This window comes from Oncorhynchus masou, chromosome 11 (genome assembly GCF_036934945.1).
Source record: "Oncorhynchus masou masou isolate Uvic2021 chromosome 11, UVic_Omas_1.1, whole genome shotgun sequence".
Taxonomy (NCBI): Eukaryota; Metazoa; Chordata; class Actinopteri; order Salmoniformes; family Salmonidae; genus Oncorhynchus; species Oncorhynchus masou.
The window spans coordinates 35,711,003-35,728,916 of NC_088222.1; the positions used below are offsets into that span (position 1 = coordinate 35,711,003).

At 42.9% G+C, this 17,914-nt stretch overlaps 1 protein-coding gene across 7 annotated transcripts in view; it reads left to right on the forward strand.

Moving 5' to 3' along the window:
- The window catches only part of LOC135548594 (active breakpoint cluster region-related protein-like), a 229,614-nt gene that overhangs the window by 157,700 nt on the left and 54,000 nt on the right, over nucleotides 1-17,914 (forward strand). For all 7 annotated transcript variants that reach the window (XM_064978349.1, XM_064978350.1, XM_064978352.1 and 4 more), the window contains 2 exons: nucleotides 4,136-4,233; nucleotides 4,408-4,539. In XM_064978349.1, coding sequence (XP_064834421.1) covers nucleotides 4,136-4,233; nucleotides 4,408-4,539 — 230 coding nt within the window. The remainder of the gene's footprint in view (nucleotides 1-4,135; nucleotides 4,234-4,407; nucleotides 4,540-17,914) is intronic.

Genomic DNA, 17,914 nt, shown 5'->3' on the forward strand with positions numbered 1-17,914 from the left:
ACTTTATGTAGGGGAGAGGTTTTCTCATCCCTGCCCCTCTATGCATAGTGTAATCCAGCCTCCCTGCATCCTTTACTCATGCAACGGTTCGTGTTATCATCCCGGATCCAATTAAAAATCATTTGATAAGACAATTTCCTTCTTCATAATGTTCCTTCCTTGGAATTCAATTTTTTTTCTCCAATAAGTTCTAAATAAAGCAGGAGATTCATCATGTTACAGTCGGGAGCTGTGTTTGGGAGGCAGGCAGGGAGACAGACACACACACACCATAAAGCAGACAAACCCTCCTCCCTGTCTCTAGGTCGTGTTGTTCTTTCAGACCCAGTTTAGATGTACTGATTGCTTTAAGTCTTCAGAATGACTGTTTTAGTCTCAGGTTTTGCTGACCACTGTTTCACCTACCAATGAACACATATCTGCAGGCAAGGATTAGGAAGAGGACACACACACAGAGAGAGAGAGAAGGGGTCAACTTCCAGGTCGTCTGGACAGAATCTGGATGGTATCCATTAACCTGTGTTTGACTGGTAAGACTCCTCACTGACCACCAGATTCATGAGGGCAGGAAGAGGCCTCCTAATAAAATGACAGCCCTCAGGGCTTATTCAACCAATCCCCACCAGAAGCCAGCTCTTATTTTCATTGTCTCATTTCTGAAGGCTCCTTTGGCAACACTACTAGCACACATTAAAACAAGTTCTAAATATGTTCCTTCTGGCCCTGTTTTTAGTTGTAGGATTTCAGGTCTAGGCCAATAAACCTAGTTCAGATTTGAAGGGAAAATAAACTTTGAGATAAAAGTAGCCCAGGAGTATGATGTATGAATGTTCCCCTTCGTGATGTTGGGTTTACACTAAGACTGAACAGTCATAACTTTCAGAAAAGTGCTTGGGACAGAGGTGTAAATCTGACACAGCAGGGAGTTGTGCTTCCGATATGTTTTTTTTTGTCTCTTAACGAAGCCAAATGCTATTTCTGTGAGCATTAACAGTGATAAACTACCCTGTCTAACTCTGAATTCACTTCAGTGCATCAGCACACTAGGCCTATGTCCAATTATGTACAATACTATTTATTTCCCAGTAGTCTTGAGTTTCCCACACTTTGATTGCGTCCCAAATTACACCCTATTCCCTACCCATAGAGGGCCCATAGAGCTCTGGTCAAATTTAGTGTTCTATATAGGGAATAGGGTTCCATTCGGGACTCAGACTTTGAATTGAAGTGATACAGACAGTAGTTAGTGTGTGTTCCTCTTCAGCCATTGGTTTTCAGATCACTCTGATAGTCACCCACGTAGCGGATGTGTCTAATTACTAAAGCCGAACATAAAGCGTAAAACACCCCCCAAATGATCAGTTACACCCTTCCCATGCCCTTCCTCTCTCCAGTCTGGATCCTTCTGCTTGGTTGGTAGGATACCTTAACCCCAGAGGTGGGACCAAGTCACTATTATTCGTTTTTATTTTATCACTATTATTCGAGTCACAAACAAGTCTCAAGTCAAGATGTTCCGAGTCTCAAATCGAGTCCCATGTAGAATGGGTAAAGACTCGAGTCAATTCGAGTGCGTTCTAAGAGCCAAGTCAAGTTGGATCACGTCAAATCTCAAGTCAAGTAAAAACAAAATCTATATTTGCAACGACTTGATCAGCTACAAATATTTGTCTTATTTATCAAGGCTACAGGACAGCCCTTTTCATTATTTTGTCTTTGACATGTTTTTATTAGCCTATGGAATTGTAAAATATGGACCTTCTGGCATGAAATCAGCAGAAGGAAAGGCAGGTTGACGTGCTCAGTGTAGATTTATTTACGGGTCTTGGCGATCCAATGGTGAAAGCTCCATATCATACAAAATATACAAGTCGATTAACCAAATATAAATGGGCAAACGGACACTGGTAGCTGGCAAGACTGTACAGCTTCCCCTTGAGAAACCAAATCGAATCCATCAAACAAGAGCTCAAACTGGTAGGCCTACATAATACAAACACTTGGCCCGGAGACCATACCTTTACCCAATTGGCAATTGCAACCATTAAACTGGTTCTACAACATAAAAGGCTATTTCCACATATATTGTTACATTGGTACATTCATCTTAATCAGACAATGATATTTCAACACCATGCATACAAGGAACAATCATGTTATCTTATTCAACGGTCTGACTCCAAAGCGTGGAGAGCAGGCCACGTGGCCTACTTCTATGCGTACTGAGGCGTGCACGCGTATATTGCGCACAACAAAAATGACAGCGATATAGGACACAGACACGCGGATCTCCGACATAGCCCAGGAAATATGAACAAAGGAAACTTTACATTTAATTTAATAAACAGAAATTCTACCTCGGGAGTCTTTTGAACGTTCATGTGCGCTATAAACACCACGCTCACTCATAGCACGGTAAGAAATGGTTGGCTATGAAAGGAAAATGTATCGTAGTAGACATATCAAATATGAAACAAATGTCTACGTGTTGCAATTAACAGTAAGGTAATGGAATGATGAATCGCAAGCAGTTATTGCATTATTAGATGGGAATATATATGTACCTCCCGAGTGGCGCAGCGCTAAGGCACTGCATTGCAGTGCTAGATGAGTCACTACAGAGCTTGGTTCTTTCCCAGTTTGTGTCACAACCGGCCGTGACCCGGAGTCCAATTGGGCGGCGCACAATTGTTCCAGGGTCGTCCGGATTAAGGGAGAATTTGGCTGAGGTAGGCCGTCCATTGTGAATAACGGACTTGCCTAGTTAAATAAATGTTACATTAAAATACCTCATAGCGCCTATGAGTTTAAACATGTGAAAGCAACAGCAAAACATTTAAACCATTTTGGTGGGAGTTTGGAGAGAGCAAGTGAAGAGCAGTGCCTATGGTGCTTCTTCGCCACAGTAGTATTTTATTTTAACAAATTCCAAATGCAGGCTTCATAAGTAAATTATAAATATCAAGCAATTGTTACAAACCAAAAGACCAGTTGTCCTATGCCAGTAATTGTTGCCCCATTTCCGATGAGCTTGAACAGTTAATATTCTTGATCACCAAACACTTTTTGGAGCTGCATATTTATATATTATGGCAATCCTCACTCCCTAAATTTTGACATTTGCGCATTTTATAGCTGTACATCAAATCAGCATTCTGTTCGCTAGCTCACCCAACCTGTGTTGATTGACAGTTTCCAATCAGAGTGCCGAGTGTGCGTTTCACCAGCCAATCTGTTGCATTTTTTTTTTTTTTTTTTGGGTAAGGGCGATTCTGTGGCTGTCATTGTCTGCGTGTAGATTAATACACGTAATCTCTGTGCCACAAAATGAGTGACAAAACATTACAAAACCTGGCCAGATAGTTTCAAGTCAAAGTCGAGTCCCGAGTCTTGAGGCTCGAGCCTCAAGTCATCAAATTTGAGTCCACTTGAGTCCACAAGTCTGCCTAACCTAATCCAGATCTTGATATGTCTATGAGCTAAACCCAGACAGACATGGGTCATGCTATTGTTTTCATATTGCTACGCCATGTGTGACTATGTACTACAGTGTAAACACTGTCTCTAGTTCTGTGCGTGGGTGATGTGACTGTGTGTGCAGCCGTGACACCTCCCAGGGGTCAGGGTGAGTAACCATCCATCATGCTGTCAGAGAGTAGTCGAGACCCCAGGGACTAGCGGGGCTGGAGAGACAATGTCTCTTAGACCAGTGCAGGGGAGACATTGTAATGGATATGTGGATAAATGGCCTATGGAGACTAGTGCATTAGCATAAACATGAGTACATTAGCCTAGCTGATGCTCTGCTGAGCTGAAGGGAATACCTGGCCCTGAGGGTGGGTGGGTGGGCGTGTGTGTATGTGTGTGTGTGTGTGTGTGTGTGTGTGTGTGTGTATGTATGTGTGTGTGTGTGTGCCTTTATTCATTCTATCAGTAATACAGGCCTCTACCATTAGGTGGTAAGGGCTTGAGAAACTAATTGTCAGCGACCATTGATACAGACATGATCTAGCTCTACACAATTGTGGTACGATGATATTAAAATGTCTATCCATTTACTGTAAGTATTGTGTTATAAGTGCTGATTTATTTTAGATTCACTCATTGTGATTTTTGACTCCTGTGTCCTGTTCAGATCTGTACTGTACCCTGGAGGTGGACTCCTATGGCTACTTTGTCAGCAAGGCCAAGACCCGCGTCTTCAGAGACACCACTGAACCACAGTGGAACGAGGTGAGAGACCAACACTCATCAGAGCTCCAATGTTCAGATCGTATTTCAGTCAGTTAGTCATGCTGTCAACAGGATGTTGAACTCAATATCCAATACTCCATCATTCGGTCTGTTATTTGGACCAATAGGAAATTGAACCCTATTATTATGTCCTTCCTGTCTGTTGTCCAATAGGAATTTGAGATCGAGCTGGAAGGTTCTCAGTGCCTGCGGATCCTGTGCTACGAGAAATGCTACGACAAGACCAAGCTCAACAAGGATGACAATGAGATCGTGGACATCATCATGGGCAAGGGCCAGGTGCAGGTAAGGAGAGAGGGACAACCCTCACATCATGAATTCAAACTTGCTGTGTAATTAATCCATACGCATGTATGGACTTATGGACCCTCACAGAAACATACAGTACCAAAAGCCATGGAGCAATGTGTTCAACTCTGACTTTTCCCCAACGTGTGACTCACTCTTATTGTTGTCTGGTCTCTTGTGTGCAATAGTTGGGTTTTGTTGTGGTGGACTACTTTGACGTGGGTAGGTTGGTTTAACTGTCTGAGAAAGAGGGCCAGAGAGAGAGAGAGAGTATTAGAGACTGAGTACATGGGAGGTTTTCCCCTTCCTTGTGGGAAAATACACTCTGTAACATGTTTGGGAAGGTTGTGCATTGCTATCTGTGGTTAATTATTAAGACTAATCTCAGTAGTCTCTTCCCACAACCACTGTACCACTATGACTCTGACAAGGGAGAATCCACTATTTGTGGATTTCCCAGAGACTCCTTGTTCTTGCATAATGTCAAGTAGGGCTAGACTCTTTTCATTTTGTCTGTAGCTGTGTAGTTGTGACTTTCCACTGTCATCTTAATGATAGTTATTCTCCTCTTCAGGCCTGTTTAAGTTATCCCAGCGTCCGCCATCTTTGATTTTCCTCCTAAATCTGGGTCAACTTTGAGGATTATTGAAGGACGATTACTAAAGAATCCTACTGTATTGTTGCTTATTTCTCTAGTGGTGCAATCGTAGTGCTTGGAGCAAGTTTGACTCTCTAGTTCCTTAACCTGCTTTTTCCGAGTTTATTTTTTTCACTACTCCCACACAGAAATCAGTGTCAACTATTCACTGGTGTTGTTGGTGGTTGTGACAGAACAGCTTTTTCAGGTAGAAACAAGCTCACTGCCTGGTCGTCATGGGAATACCGAGCACTCTCAAATGGAAGAGTCTGGAAAGTGGGGCAAACTAGAAATACTGAGTGAAAAATGATTCATTTTAAGACAAGTCACAGCTAAAGCGTTCTTCCCCAAACGATTCAACTAGTGTTGTGTGGAGAATATACTTAGACGGTATATTAGATGTCTATTATATAAATAACAAACTATTTGCCTAGATTGTTCATAATCTTCTTACATTACTTATCTTACACTCCAGCATCTCTTTAGTTCTTTGAAGTGTGTCTGTTTGCTGTCCTTGACTGGCGTGTCAATGCTTCTCTTCCTCTTCAAGTATAGCGAAGAATCTCACTCCAAGCTGCCCTCTCATTGGCAGTACAATTTTGAGAGAGTTAGTTTTTATCGAGCTGTTTAAATGGTTGCCTGTTTCTATTTCCCTGACAACGTGTAGAAAAGTTGTTTGGACTGAGCAGGTTTTATTTGCCTCTAGTGAGAGCGTGTCTGGCCTGTCTAAGTGAATGGTCCTCGTACGAACTCTGCCTAGTAACTGAGGAATGTCCAAGTTCTCTCGCTATGCTATGCATTCTGAGATGTCAGGTACTTGAGTTATGGTGACGTCATCATGGCCCATATATGTCATCCATTTTGTCCAAGCATGTGGTATACCCCTCTTCCTCCCCTGACAGCCTCTAAGGCAGTAGTTCTCAAACCCCTCCTCGTGGACCCCCAGACATTTCATAATTTTGTTGTAGCCCTGAACTAACTCATCTTATTCACCTATTCGAGGGCTGATGATTAGCTGACAAGTTGAATCAGGTGTGCTAGCTCTTGAATAGATCAAATGCATGGAAAGGTTGGGGGTCCCCGGGGAGAGGTTTGAGAACCACCGCTCTAAGGGTCTCTGAAGTATTATCAAGTATGATTGGTTGTAACGCTTTCTGGGAACACTACTCCAGTGTTTCCCAACTCCAGTCCTCCAGTACCCCCAACAATACACATTTATATTGTAGCCCTGGACATGCACACCTGATTCAACTTGTCAACTAATCATCAAGCCCTTGATGTACTGAATCAAGTATGTTTGTCTGGGGATACAACACAAATGTGTGCTGTTGGGGGTACTGGATGCCTGTAGTTGGGAAACACTGGACTCCATACAGTAAACACTACTACTACTCCTACAACATACACTTCTTCAGTACAGTAGAGTACTGACAATAGTGATATTACTACCAGTAATGATTTGTTCTATCTTAATTTCCTGGTCTGATCTATAAATGAGGATTAGTCATATTGAGAAGAACGCCGAATTAAAGGTTAATTAAAGTGCCCCCTGATCTTTGGCCAGGCACTTTTTTGAAACATATTATATTCCACTGTAATTCCACTGTAATCCTTGTAATGGGTTAATGAGGGTTCTCGTTTTCCTGCACAGATGCAGAGGGGGAGTGGATGAGTGAGCCTGTTACCTCTGATTGAACTGATTAGGGGTGGAACACTAGACTTTGGAGGATGTGTAGGATAAGTGTGTGTGTGGGTACTGAGGCACTGAGCTACAGACCTGCCTCATACCAACTTCATGCCCATGGCTAAGATGTAATGTACGCTCTACTCACTCATAGAGGTACAACAGCCTGGCAGAGAGGCACACTAATGTCTTCTGGGAAAACACACTGCCACCCAGCCAACAACAGCCACGTTGTCAAAAAATGAACAAATAATTAAATCTATTATTCACCACATGTTGTTCCCTGCTTGCTGTTGGAAAAAGGAGAAGAGAATGGCATGTTCAGTCCCAGGCTGAGAGATGGTGGGATTGTGATTGGTGATGAGTGTTGCTGGGGGAGAGGAGAGTTTCACTCTGCAGTGAGAGAGGCAGCCAATTACTTTTCGCTGTAAGAGAGGCTTGAGCTGAAAAGGAAACTCTCAAAAGAGAGAACTTCTCAGTATTTCCTTTACTTGCATCAGTGCTGTCGGCTGAGCGTGGGAGGCCATGTCCTTGATATGATTGTGACTGCTGCTATGTGTAATAGTGCTGATTAAGGGATAGGGACACTGTAGAATGGGAGAGGGAGTCTCTATAGCAAGGACCGAAAGATGTTCAGAAAACACTGTGAGGAGCTAAAATGGAGTATAGGGGACTTTAAAGTAAAAGGACATGCAGTACTAGTCAAAGGTTTGGACACACCTACTCATTCAAGGGTTTACATTGTAGAATAATAGTGAAGACATCAAAACTATGAAATAGCATATATGGAATCATGTAGTAACCAAAAAAGTGTTAAACAAAAAATATATTTTAGATTCTTCAAAGTAGCCACCCTTTGCCATGACATCTTTGCACACTTTTGGCATTCTCTCAACCAGCTTCATGAGGCAGTCATCTGAAATGCATTTCAATGAACAGAGGTGCCTTGTTAAAAGTTAATTTGTGGAATTTCTTTCATCTTTATTGCGTTTGAGCCGATCAGTTGTGTCGTGACAAGGTAGGGGTGGTATACAGAAGATAGCCCTATTTGGTAAAAGATCAAGTCCATATTATGGCAAGAACAGCTCAAATAAGGACAGAGAAATGACAGTCCAACATTACTTTTAGACATGAAGGTCAGTAAATCCGGAAAATTTCAAGAACTTTGAAGTTGCAAAAACCATCATGCCCTATGATGAAATTGGCTCTGATGAGGACCGCCACAGGAAAGGAAGACCCAGAGTTACCTCTGCTGCAGAGGATAAGGTCATTCAACTTGACTGCACCTCAGTTTACAGCCGAAATAAATGCTTCACAGAGTTCAAGTAACAGACACATCTCAACATCAACTGTTGAGAGGAGACTGCGTGAATCAGGCCTTTGTGGTCGAATTGCTGCAAAGAAACCACAACTAAAGGACAACAACAATAAGAAGAGACTTGCTTGGGCAAAGAAACACAAGCAATGGACATTAGACAGTGGAAATCTGTCCTTTGGTCTGATGAGTCCAAATTTGAGATTTTTGTTTCCTACCGACGTAACTTCGTGAAACGGAGAGTAGGTGAACAAATGATCTGGTTCCCACCGTGAAGCATGGAGGAGGAGGTGTGATGCTGTTGCGGTGCTTTGCTGGTGACACTGTGATGTATTTATAATTCAAGGCACACTTAACCAGCATGGCTACCACAGCATTCTGCAGCGATATGCCATCCCATCTGGTTTGTACTTGGTCCCACTATCATTTGTTTTTCAACAGGTCAATGACCTGAAACACACCTCCAGGGTAGCCTAGTGGTTAGAGCGTTGGACTAGCAACCGGAAGGTTTCAAGTTCAAACCCCCGAGCTGACAAGGTACAAATCTGTCGTTCTGCCCCTGAACAGGCAGTTAACCCACTGTTCCTAAGCCGTCATTGAAAATAAGAATTTGTTCTTAACTGACTTGCCTAGTTAAATAAAGGTAAAATAAAATAAAAAAGGGCTATTTGACCAAGAAGGAGAGTGATTGAGTGCTGCATCAGATGACCTGGCCTCCACAATCACCTAAACCCAATTGAGATGGTTTGGGATGAGTTGGACCGCAGAGTGAAGGAAAACCAGCCAACAAGTGCTGAACATATGTGGAAACTCCTGTTGGAAAAGCATTCCTCATGAAGCTGGATGAGAGAATGTCAAGAGTGTGCAAAGCTGTCATCAAGACAAAAGGTGGCTACTTTAAAAAATCGAAAATAGATTTTGATTTGTTTAATTCTCTTTTGCTATTACATGATTCCATATGTGTTATTTCATAGTTTTGATATCTTCGCTATTATTCTACAATTTAGAAAATAGTTAAAATAAAGAAAAACCCTTGTTTGGGTCAGTGTGTCCAAACGTTTGACTGGTACTGAAGATGTTTGAGGGACTTGACTGTAGTTTACATGCCAACACTTAAGTGGACGAAGTCCTTCCCTGTGCAAACAGTACCTTGTGGCTGAGACGTTTTCTTTGAGCTCTTCTGTTTTCGTTTCTCGTCAAGCAACTCTGAAAAGAGCCAAAATGTTTTGCTTTCCTCTCTGGAGACGTAACTGATTTATTTAACAAGACTCCAGAATACAAAAAGCCCTTAAATGGACATATCATGCAGCAACATTGCTCTTTATATTTCCTGCTACTGTCAATTTTCTTCACTGGTGAGAAAGTTGAGATACTGTACAGTAAGCTGTGTCCTGTAATGAGATTTCAATCTCCACATTATCCGCCAGAGGACATTTTGTTTGTGTGAAGGTATCAAGTTAAGAGGATGATATATGCAATACTTTCTTTTGCTGTCTTTATAGGCTTAGTTCCAGTCTCTGTTTTTGCACAATTAGGCTGGTGCTATATCAGTATGTATTTGAAATGTGCAGTATGATACAGTATTAGTATACCTTGAAACTATTAGATATAAATGCCACTGAAGAATACTGCAGTGTCCGTCCCACCCAGACTGCCTTAAGATCTGATCTATCAGCCTTATTTCCATGGATACAAGGGACCCTGTGGTGCATAGTGAGGTCAAACTGGTGTGTGCATGCGTGCGTCCGTCCCTGAGGGTCAGCCACACACACACACCTGCAGTGCTGCTCTGATCTGTCTCTGCCTGACTGAGTCCCAGCCGGCAGGCAGCAATTAATTTCCACATACACAGCTCTGACCCCCAAGGAGATGACCCCTGACCTCTAGGAGTCAAAGCCCTAATCCTCCATTAAATAACAACATGTTAGAAGCTATTTCCCACCTGTCTGTCTTTCATCTCACATTGGGAACATTCATCTCTATAGCTGGTCCTTTTAGAATGAGGGATGTGTCTGAAATGGCAGCCTATTATAGTGGATTACTTTTGACTAAGGCACACATAGGAAATATGTGTGTATATATATATATATATATGTATATATGTGTGTGTGTGTGTGTGTGTGTGTGTGTGTATATGTATATGTATATATGTGTATATATACATGCATGCATGCATGTATGTATATATGTGTATATATACATGCATGCATGTATGTATGCATGTATGCATGTATGCATGCATGCATGCATGCATGCATGCATGCGTACGTATGTATATATACATACATACGTGTGTGTATGTATGTACACGTGCGTGTGTGTGTATGTACACGTGCATGTGTGTGTATGTACACGTGCGTGTGTGTGTATGTACACGTGCGTGTGTGTGTATGTACACGTGCGTGTGTGTGTATGTACACGTGTGTGTGTATGTACACGTGTGTGTATGTGTGTGTATGTACACGTGTATGTGTGTGTATGTACGTGTATATGTATGTATACATATACATATATACGTATACATATATACATATACATATATACATATACTTATATACATATATACATATACTTATATACATATACACACATACATATACACATATACATATATACATATATATGTATATATATATATATATGTGTGTATGTGTGTGTATATATGTGTATGTGTGTGTATATATGTGTGTATATATATATATGTATGTGTGTATATATATATGTGTGTATATATATATATATGTGTGTATATATATATATATATGTGTGTATATATATATATATGTGTGTGTGTGTGTATGTATATATATATATATATATATATATATGTGTGTATATATATATATGTGTGTGTATATATGTGTGTATATATATATGTGTGTATATGTATGTGTGTATATATATATATGTGTATGGAATAAGGGGTAATTTCAGCTCCAGTCAAAGTTGCAAGGAGGACGTTGGCTGTCCTTAAATGCCTTGGTGTTGAAGCGAGAGCTCGGCGTGACTAATTGACTGACTTTCCAAGCTTTCCATTTCAGCATTTTTGCAGTTCAGAAATGGCTCTTTTGTGACCTTTAGGTGCCTGTGATTACTAAGAGTATGTTATCTCTAAAAGGGACTGGTTACACAACGCTTGAGATGACAGCCCTGACCAGTGCGTCTTTCTATACGGAGGAAATGCATCCGTCTAAGCAGCTAAAGCCACACACTCCCTCTCCTCCTGGGCTTTCATACACCCACTGCTCACACAGCTATCCCTCTGAAAGGGTTGGCTCCAGCACAGAGGAGACGGACTGGAGAAGATTGAGGAGATACTGATGGTATGACTCCGATTCAATTTTTTTTATTTTACCTTTATTTCACTAGGCAAGTCAGTTAAGAACAATTTCGTATTTTCAATGACGTCCAAGGGACAGTGGGTTAACTGCCTTGTTCAGGGGCAGAATGACAGATTTTTACCCTATCAGCTTGGGGATTCAATCTTACAACCTTTTGGTTTCTAGTCCAATGCTCTAACCACTAGGCTACCTGCCTCCCCATGATCTTCTCCTTCTGTTAGTCAACACATCTCTCCAGAAGCTTTATCCCACTGCCTGTTACCCTCAATTAGTTTCACCTCATAAGAGCTCCCAGGAGTGAGACCACACTCTGAATTCCACTGTACTGAAATGGCCTGCACTTGGCAAGTATCCAGTGTGTGTCTCTCCGTGGTGGATTCTAGTAGTTGATAGTTGAGCTGCTTGGTTTAGCCTGGTCAGTCCATAGAAATAGGATGACTACAATACAAATGTATAGATTTCATTATATTTATAGCGTCAACTGTTGATGTCTCAGTGTGGTTTCTAATCTCATCTCTATAATCCTTCTCCCATGGCTAGGGGACAACATCACCTTAACTCCTCTGACCCAACCTACACCCACCCAGGAGCCACTCTCCTCATCTCTCCACTCCTCCTTCTCCCCCTCAACCACTCTAACCCAACCTACCCCTACGTGACCCCCTCTCCTCTATCCTCTCCTTCACTCCTTCTCTCCCTCAACCCCTCTGACCCAACCTACCCCCACGTGACCCCCTCTCCTCTATCCTCCCCCTCTCCTCCATTCCTTCTCTCTCCTCTACCCCTCTTTCCTCCATTCCTCTATACCTCCCACTGGTCTGTAGCGGGGGTCCTTTTGATTCTTTCCTATTGCAGGGTGAGTGTCCATGTCACAGACCTCTCTCTCTTCTCCCTCTTATTGTACCTGTATAATCTGTAAGCTGAGCTACTTGGACCGTTTCCCAGAGATAATGGGAGACAGAGTTCAGGAGTTGGAGAAGAAGTGTGTGTGTGGGGGGGTGGGCAGGCACACACACACAGCTCTTTGTTCCTGGCAGCCCAGAGCAGAACAGCACATTACAGTAACAGAACATTGTTTACAGCCGCTCTGCAGTAATGCAATCTCCTCCAGTACTCTAACAGAGCCAGAGCCCTCTCCTCAGACTCGTGGTAAAACATAAAACACCCCATTAAAGTAGATATGTTGGTCACATTTTGGGGTGTTTATTAGTAGGAGTCCGGCGGTAGGTAGCCTAGTGGTTAAGAGCGTTGGGCCAGTAACTGAAAGGTCGCCGATTCGAATCCCCAAGCCGACAACAGTAGGGGAAAAATCTGTCTGTGCCCTTGACTGACACTTAACCCTAATTGGTCCTGTAAGCTCTGGATAAGAGTATCTTTAGCACAAAAAAACACTATCTGGTTCGCGGTCTAAAGGTCTGGTTCGCGGTCTAAAGGTCTGGTTCGTGGTCTAAAGGTCTGGTTCGCGGTCTAAAGGTCTGGTTCGCGGTCTATAGGTCTGGTTCGCGGTCTATAGGTCTGGTTCGCGGTCTAAAGGTCTGGTTCGCGGTCTATAGGTCTGGTTCGTGGTCTATAGGTCTGGTTCGCGGTCTAAAGGTCTGGTTCGCGGTCTAAAGGTCTGGTTCGCGGTCTAAAGGTCTGGTTCGCGGTCTATAGGTCTGGTTCGCGGTCTAAAGGTCTGGTTCGCGGTCTAAAGGTCTGGTTCGCGGTCTAAAGGTCTGGTTCGCGGTCTAAAGGTCTGGTTCGCGGTCTAAAGGTCTGGTTCGCGGTCTAAAGGTCTGGTTCGCGGTCTAAAGGTCTGGTTCGGGGTCTATAGGTCTGGTTCGGGGTCTATAGGTCTGGTTCGGGGTCTAAAGGTCTGGTTCGGGGTCTATAGGTCTGGTTCGCGGTCTATAGATCCAAGCAGACGTGAGGCTCTAAAATGTAAACATCAAGTGCCAGGACGCAGGAGCCTGATGATGTCTTGGAAACAACATGTGGAGTTAATATTCATCTGTTTGTTTGCACCCATGCAGAACGTGTGTATATGTATGTGTTCCTGTGTGTGTCAACGTAATATGAATGAATGTATCTAATAGACCTGCTCATCCATCATGCTCTGGCTCCAATCATGGTGTAATCTGTCATGTCCGCCCCGATACACACACCCACACCGGGGCCACATACACACACACACACACACACACACACACTGGGGCCACATACATACATACACACACCCACTCCGGGGCAACATACATACATACACACACACACTCCGGGGCCACATACATACATACATGCAGGCGGGCGGGCGTCTGTGAGTGATGGGTCACGAGGGTGTGTGTCCTGACACTGCTCGAGTAAAAACACATACACTAATGGGGGGCAAATACACCATCCATGTAAATAATTTCAATAACTCCAGCCTGCCATATGCCTTCTGTTTATTACCCCCTGTGTGGTGAGTGTGTGTGTACCGTATGTTTCCATGATTTGAAAAGGGAAAGGTTTTATTACATACAGTTGGAGCTATTCAATGACCAACAACATCCAAAGGACTGTATTTTGGCTCACTAATGATTTGCCCCCCTCAGCATAATGGCACAGTATCTCTGGCATGATGGGTAATGGGGATCATCATTCATATAGTCTCAATGTGTTCCTCATGCAGCTAGCATCTGGTGCCCTTTATTGATGGAGCAATTAGGGCTCTTCCTCATGTCTCCCCCATCTCTTTCATTTGACAGGTTCGTTTTCTTCCCCCTCTATTTCCTAACAAAAACCCTCAACGAACCCTTTTTCCTCAACTTTCCCCACAACTCACTTTGACAGCCTTTGTTATACCACAACAATTAACTAGGTTTTGTAAAGGAATAATCAGATCATGTAAGACAGAAGAATCCCTTTCTTTTGTTTGAGATGGGAATAAATGAACGAATGACCTGCCACGTATAGTTTGCATAAATGTAATTCTGAAGAGAACCCAGAGAGCCTGCCTGACTGGTCATCCATTATATTTATACTGCTGCCTGATTCTATGTCTCTGATGTGGTGGCCGGGGACAGAAGACAACGTGGATTTTTAAATGTATTACGGCAGCATTTGGCCAAATTCTATATCTTTGGAAAAAGACCAGAGTGTGTTCTAGTCCTCTGTAGTGGGATGTGTAGTGTGTCAGTGTGTTCCTGTATGTACTGTAAGTTAAAGGGACAGTTCACCTAAATTACAAAATGACACATTGGTTTCCTTCACCTGTAAGCAGTCTATGGACAAGGTATGAACACAGTCCATGCTGAAATTTCATTCAAGTCATGGGACCGATATTTGCATTTTTCGGGGCGGTGGTGCTGTGAATCATTTCCATCTGTAATAAATCCCTTTTGTGGGGACAAACTCATTCTGATTGTCATGTCCTGGTTCCCCAGTGGGGGGGCCTATGCCCTCCCAGGTCCACCCATGGCTGCACCCCTGCCCAGTCGTTTGAAATCCATAGATTAGGTCCGAATGAATTTATTTCAATTGACTGATTTCCTCATATGAACTGTAACTCAGCAAAATCTTTGAAAATGTTTCATGTGGCGTTTTATATTTTTGTTCAGTATTGGTACTTTCGTAAGATGTGGACATGTCAGTCACGTGAGTGAATAGGATTTGTGGCACGAAACCGTGTGGAAACGGTGTAGTGAAACTAAATCAATGCATGGATTTTTGTCATACCTTGTTATAGACAAGTCATAAATATAATGTATACGGAACAAAAATATAAACATACCATACAACATTTTCAAAGATTTTGCCGAGTTACAGTTAATATAAGGAAATCAGTCCATTGAAATTCATTAGACTGCTTACAGGGTAAGGAAACCAATGTCATTCAGTAATTTATAAACTATCCCTTTAACTGCCTCTTGCTATGATTGACATTGTGCAATGTCATACAATTACTCTGACAGGACTGTGTATTATCAGCCAGATAGAGAGATGTATGGGGGGAGTCGGCTGTGGTGTATAAATCTATCAGACACACTGTACTGCTCTGGTGATGAACTAGGCAGTGTGGGTAATTGGATGTTATTAAAGTTACATAATTAGTTCAAGTGATTAACAGTAGATGTAAACGCTCCCCTGGACATGCATATGTAACCCAGCCATTTAGAGAGAGGGAGGGAGGGAGGGAGAGAGAGAGAGAGAGAGTGGACAACTCAGACCCAGATGGTGGCCAATTACAGGTTGTGAATTAAGAGGAGAACAAAAGAGGAGAACCCAGCCAGAGAACAGGATCCCCCCAGAGAGATGCTATGATGAAACCCAGTCCATAGATATACAATATAATACTGTTCTGTTTAACTTTGTGGTCCACTCACATTCAGACTGTAATTGTTACAAAAGATCTGGGATGTAACATAATGCTGTTGTTCCGTCTTGGATTGCAGCTGAAGCCTGGCTTTAACTAGTGGTAATAAACATGGTTTTGACTATTCTGTGGCTCACGAGAATGTGAGAGGCTTTGGATGGATGGTGGATCCCAATGCAAAAAGGATTCGGAACCACTGACATACACTGTAATGAACGAGCCTTGGAGTGAAGGAGCTGTATTGTCTTCAGAACTAGAGTCCCCTGCGACTTTTGTTCTCCTGTTTTCCTACAGCACCCTAGAGATCAATGAGGACAAGGACTTCTGAGGCTTCCAGAAGTTTCCTATTAGAACTGTGATTTTTGTAATGCTTATCTCTGAGAGACGAGAGACCTCCCTGAATTATCTGCAGCTGTGAAATATACCATGTATTGGGGAAGAAATAGGCTAGAGAGTAGATGGAGGGAGGGAATCAACGGCACAGAGAACAAAGCAGTAGAAGAATTGTCGTTGGCGGTGCAATGAGCAGTGTCAGAGTCATAACTCATAAACAGCGAACACACACTCCCTGGAGAGTCAGAGGCACCCCCCCCTTTACTCCCAGAGTGTGTGCCCCCTACTCCCACTCCAATCCCCATCAAATAACAACCATCTCTTTCAGAGACCTACACACCTATAATGGAATCTGAAGCCTGAGCCAGCAGTGAAGGCCAAGGTGAAGTTGAGGTGTGTGTGTGTTTGTATGTGTGTGTGTGCCTCTGGTTGTGTGCTATAAGGGGACTATTCTATTAACCCCTCTCTCTTTGCCCGTAATCCCTACAGTACATTAGCACTCCCCTCTTACACCCTGCTGTGTCTGTCACATCTACCAATTTCATCACTTTCTGTTCATCATTCTTACCCATTGACTACCTCACACAAGAAGACCAAAATGCAAAACATTAAAGCTTGCTCGAAATTAAATAATAATTTCCGACTAATTGAATTAAATGAACTACATTTTATAAAGAAATGACATTAGGCGGCTGCTGGGTTATGGTTTTTCTCTCTGACAGAAATCATTTTCTACTCATCCTTCGTGAGGGAAAAGGGACCACTTCTCCTTCCATTAGTTTATAAAAATATGGCGATTGACAGAGTCGAAAGCCTTGACCAGGTCGATGAAGACCGCTGCACAGTACTGTCTTTTATCGATGGCGGTTATGATATCGTTTAGTACCTTGATTGTGGCTGAGGTTCACCCGTGACCAGCTCGGAAACTGGATTTGTACGGGTCCAGGTTTTGCAGCTCTTTCAGAACATCTGCTGATTTTACCAGGAAACACACGCGGGCTCCAGGGACCGTGAATTCCTGAGATGGTTCGTTCTTTCAGGAGCCACAGCCTGGGGCCAGAGCATTCTCCTTTCTCTTCTCTCTCGCTCTTTGGATTTATTGATAGCAGATGATATTAGAAAAACTACTTCACCCCCCTATTCCTGAAGTTATTTAATGCATGGCTCTGCTTTGCCTTCTAATGCACTGTATTGCTGATTGATTACGATTTCAAATGACCAGGTTGACTCCGTAAATTCATGTGTTGCGTGTATGAACCAGGGCAACCCAAAAGCCCCCTTCGCCTCCCTCTCTTTCTCCTTAGTCAAGAGTGACAGGGAAAACACTGTGTGGCAGTTGTTAGCTCAGCTCCCCTGGCCTGGAATGTGGTAACCAGAGAGGGTATTTACCATTGTTCCTGTAAATGATGAGTGTTAACCACCATGGCCCTCTTCCCCAGGGGAGATCATGGTTCTCTGTCACTGTGGGGAGAGGTGTCCTAGGGGGACAGAAACCAAATGGATGGTAGCAGGATAGTAAACTCACTTTTCTTGATTTTACTACCCTCATGCCATCTCTTCCCCTTAGAAGTTCTCTCGTTGCACCCCCCCCCCCCTCTTCTTCTCTCTCTCTCCCACACCCCTCTCTCTTTCTCTATCTCTTGGCAGGCTGAGGGATAGTTGAGTACACAGGCATCCCCCAGGCCTCTCTCTGCCAACCATCCTATATTCTGTTAATCAGATTTCACGA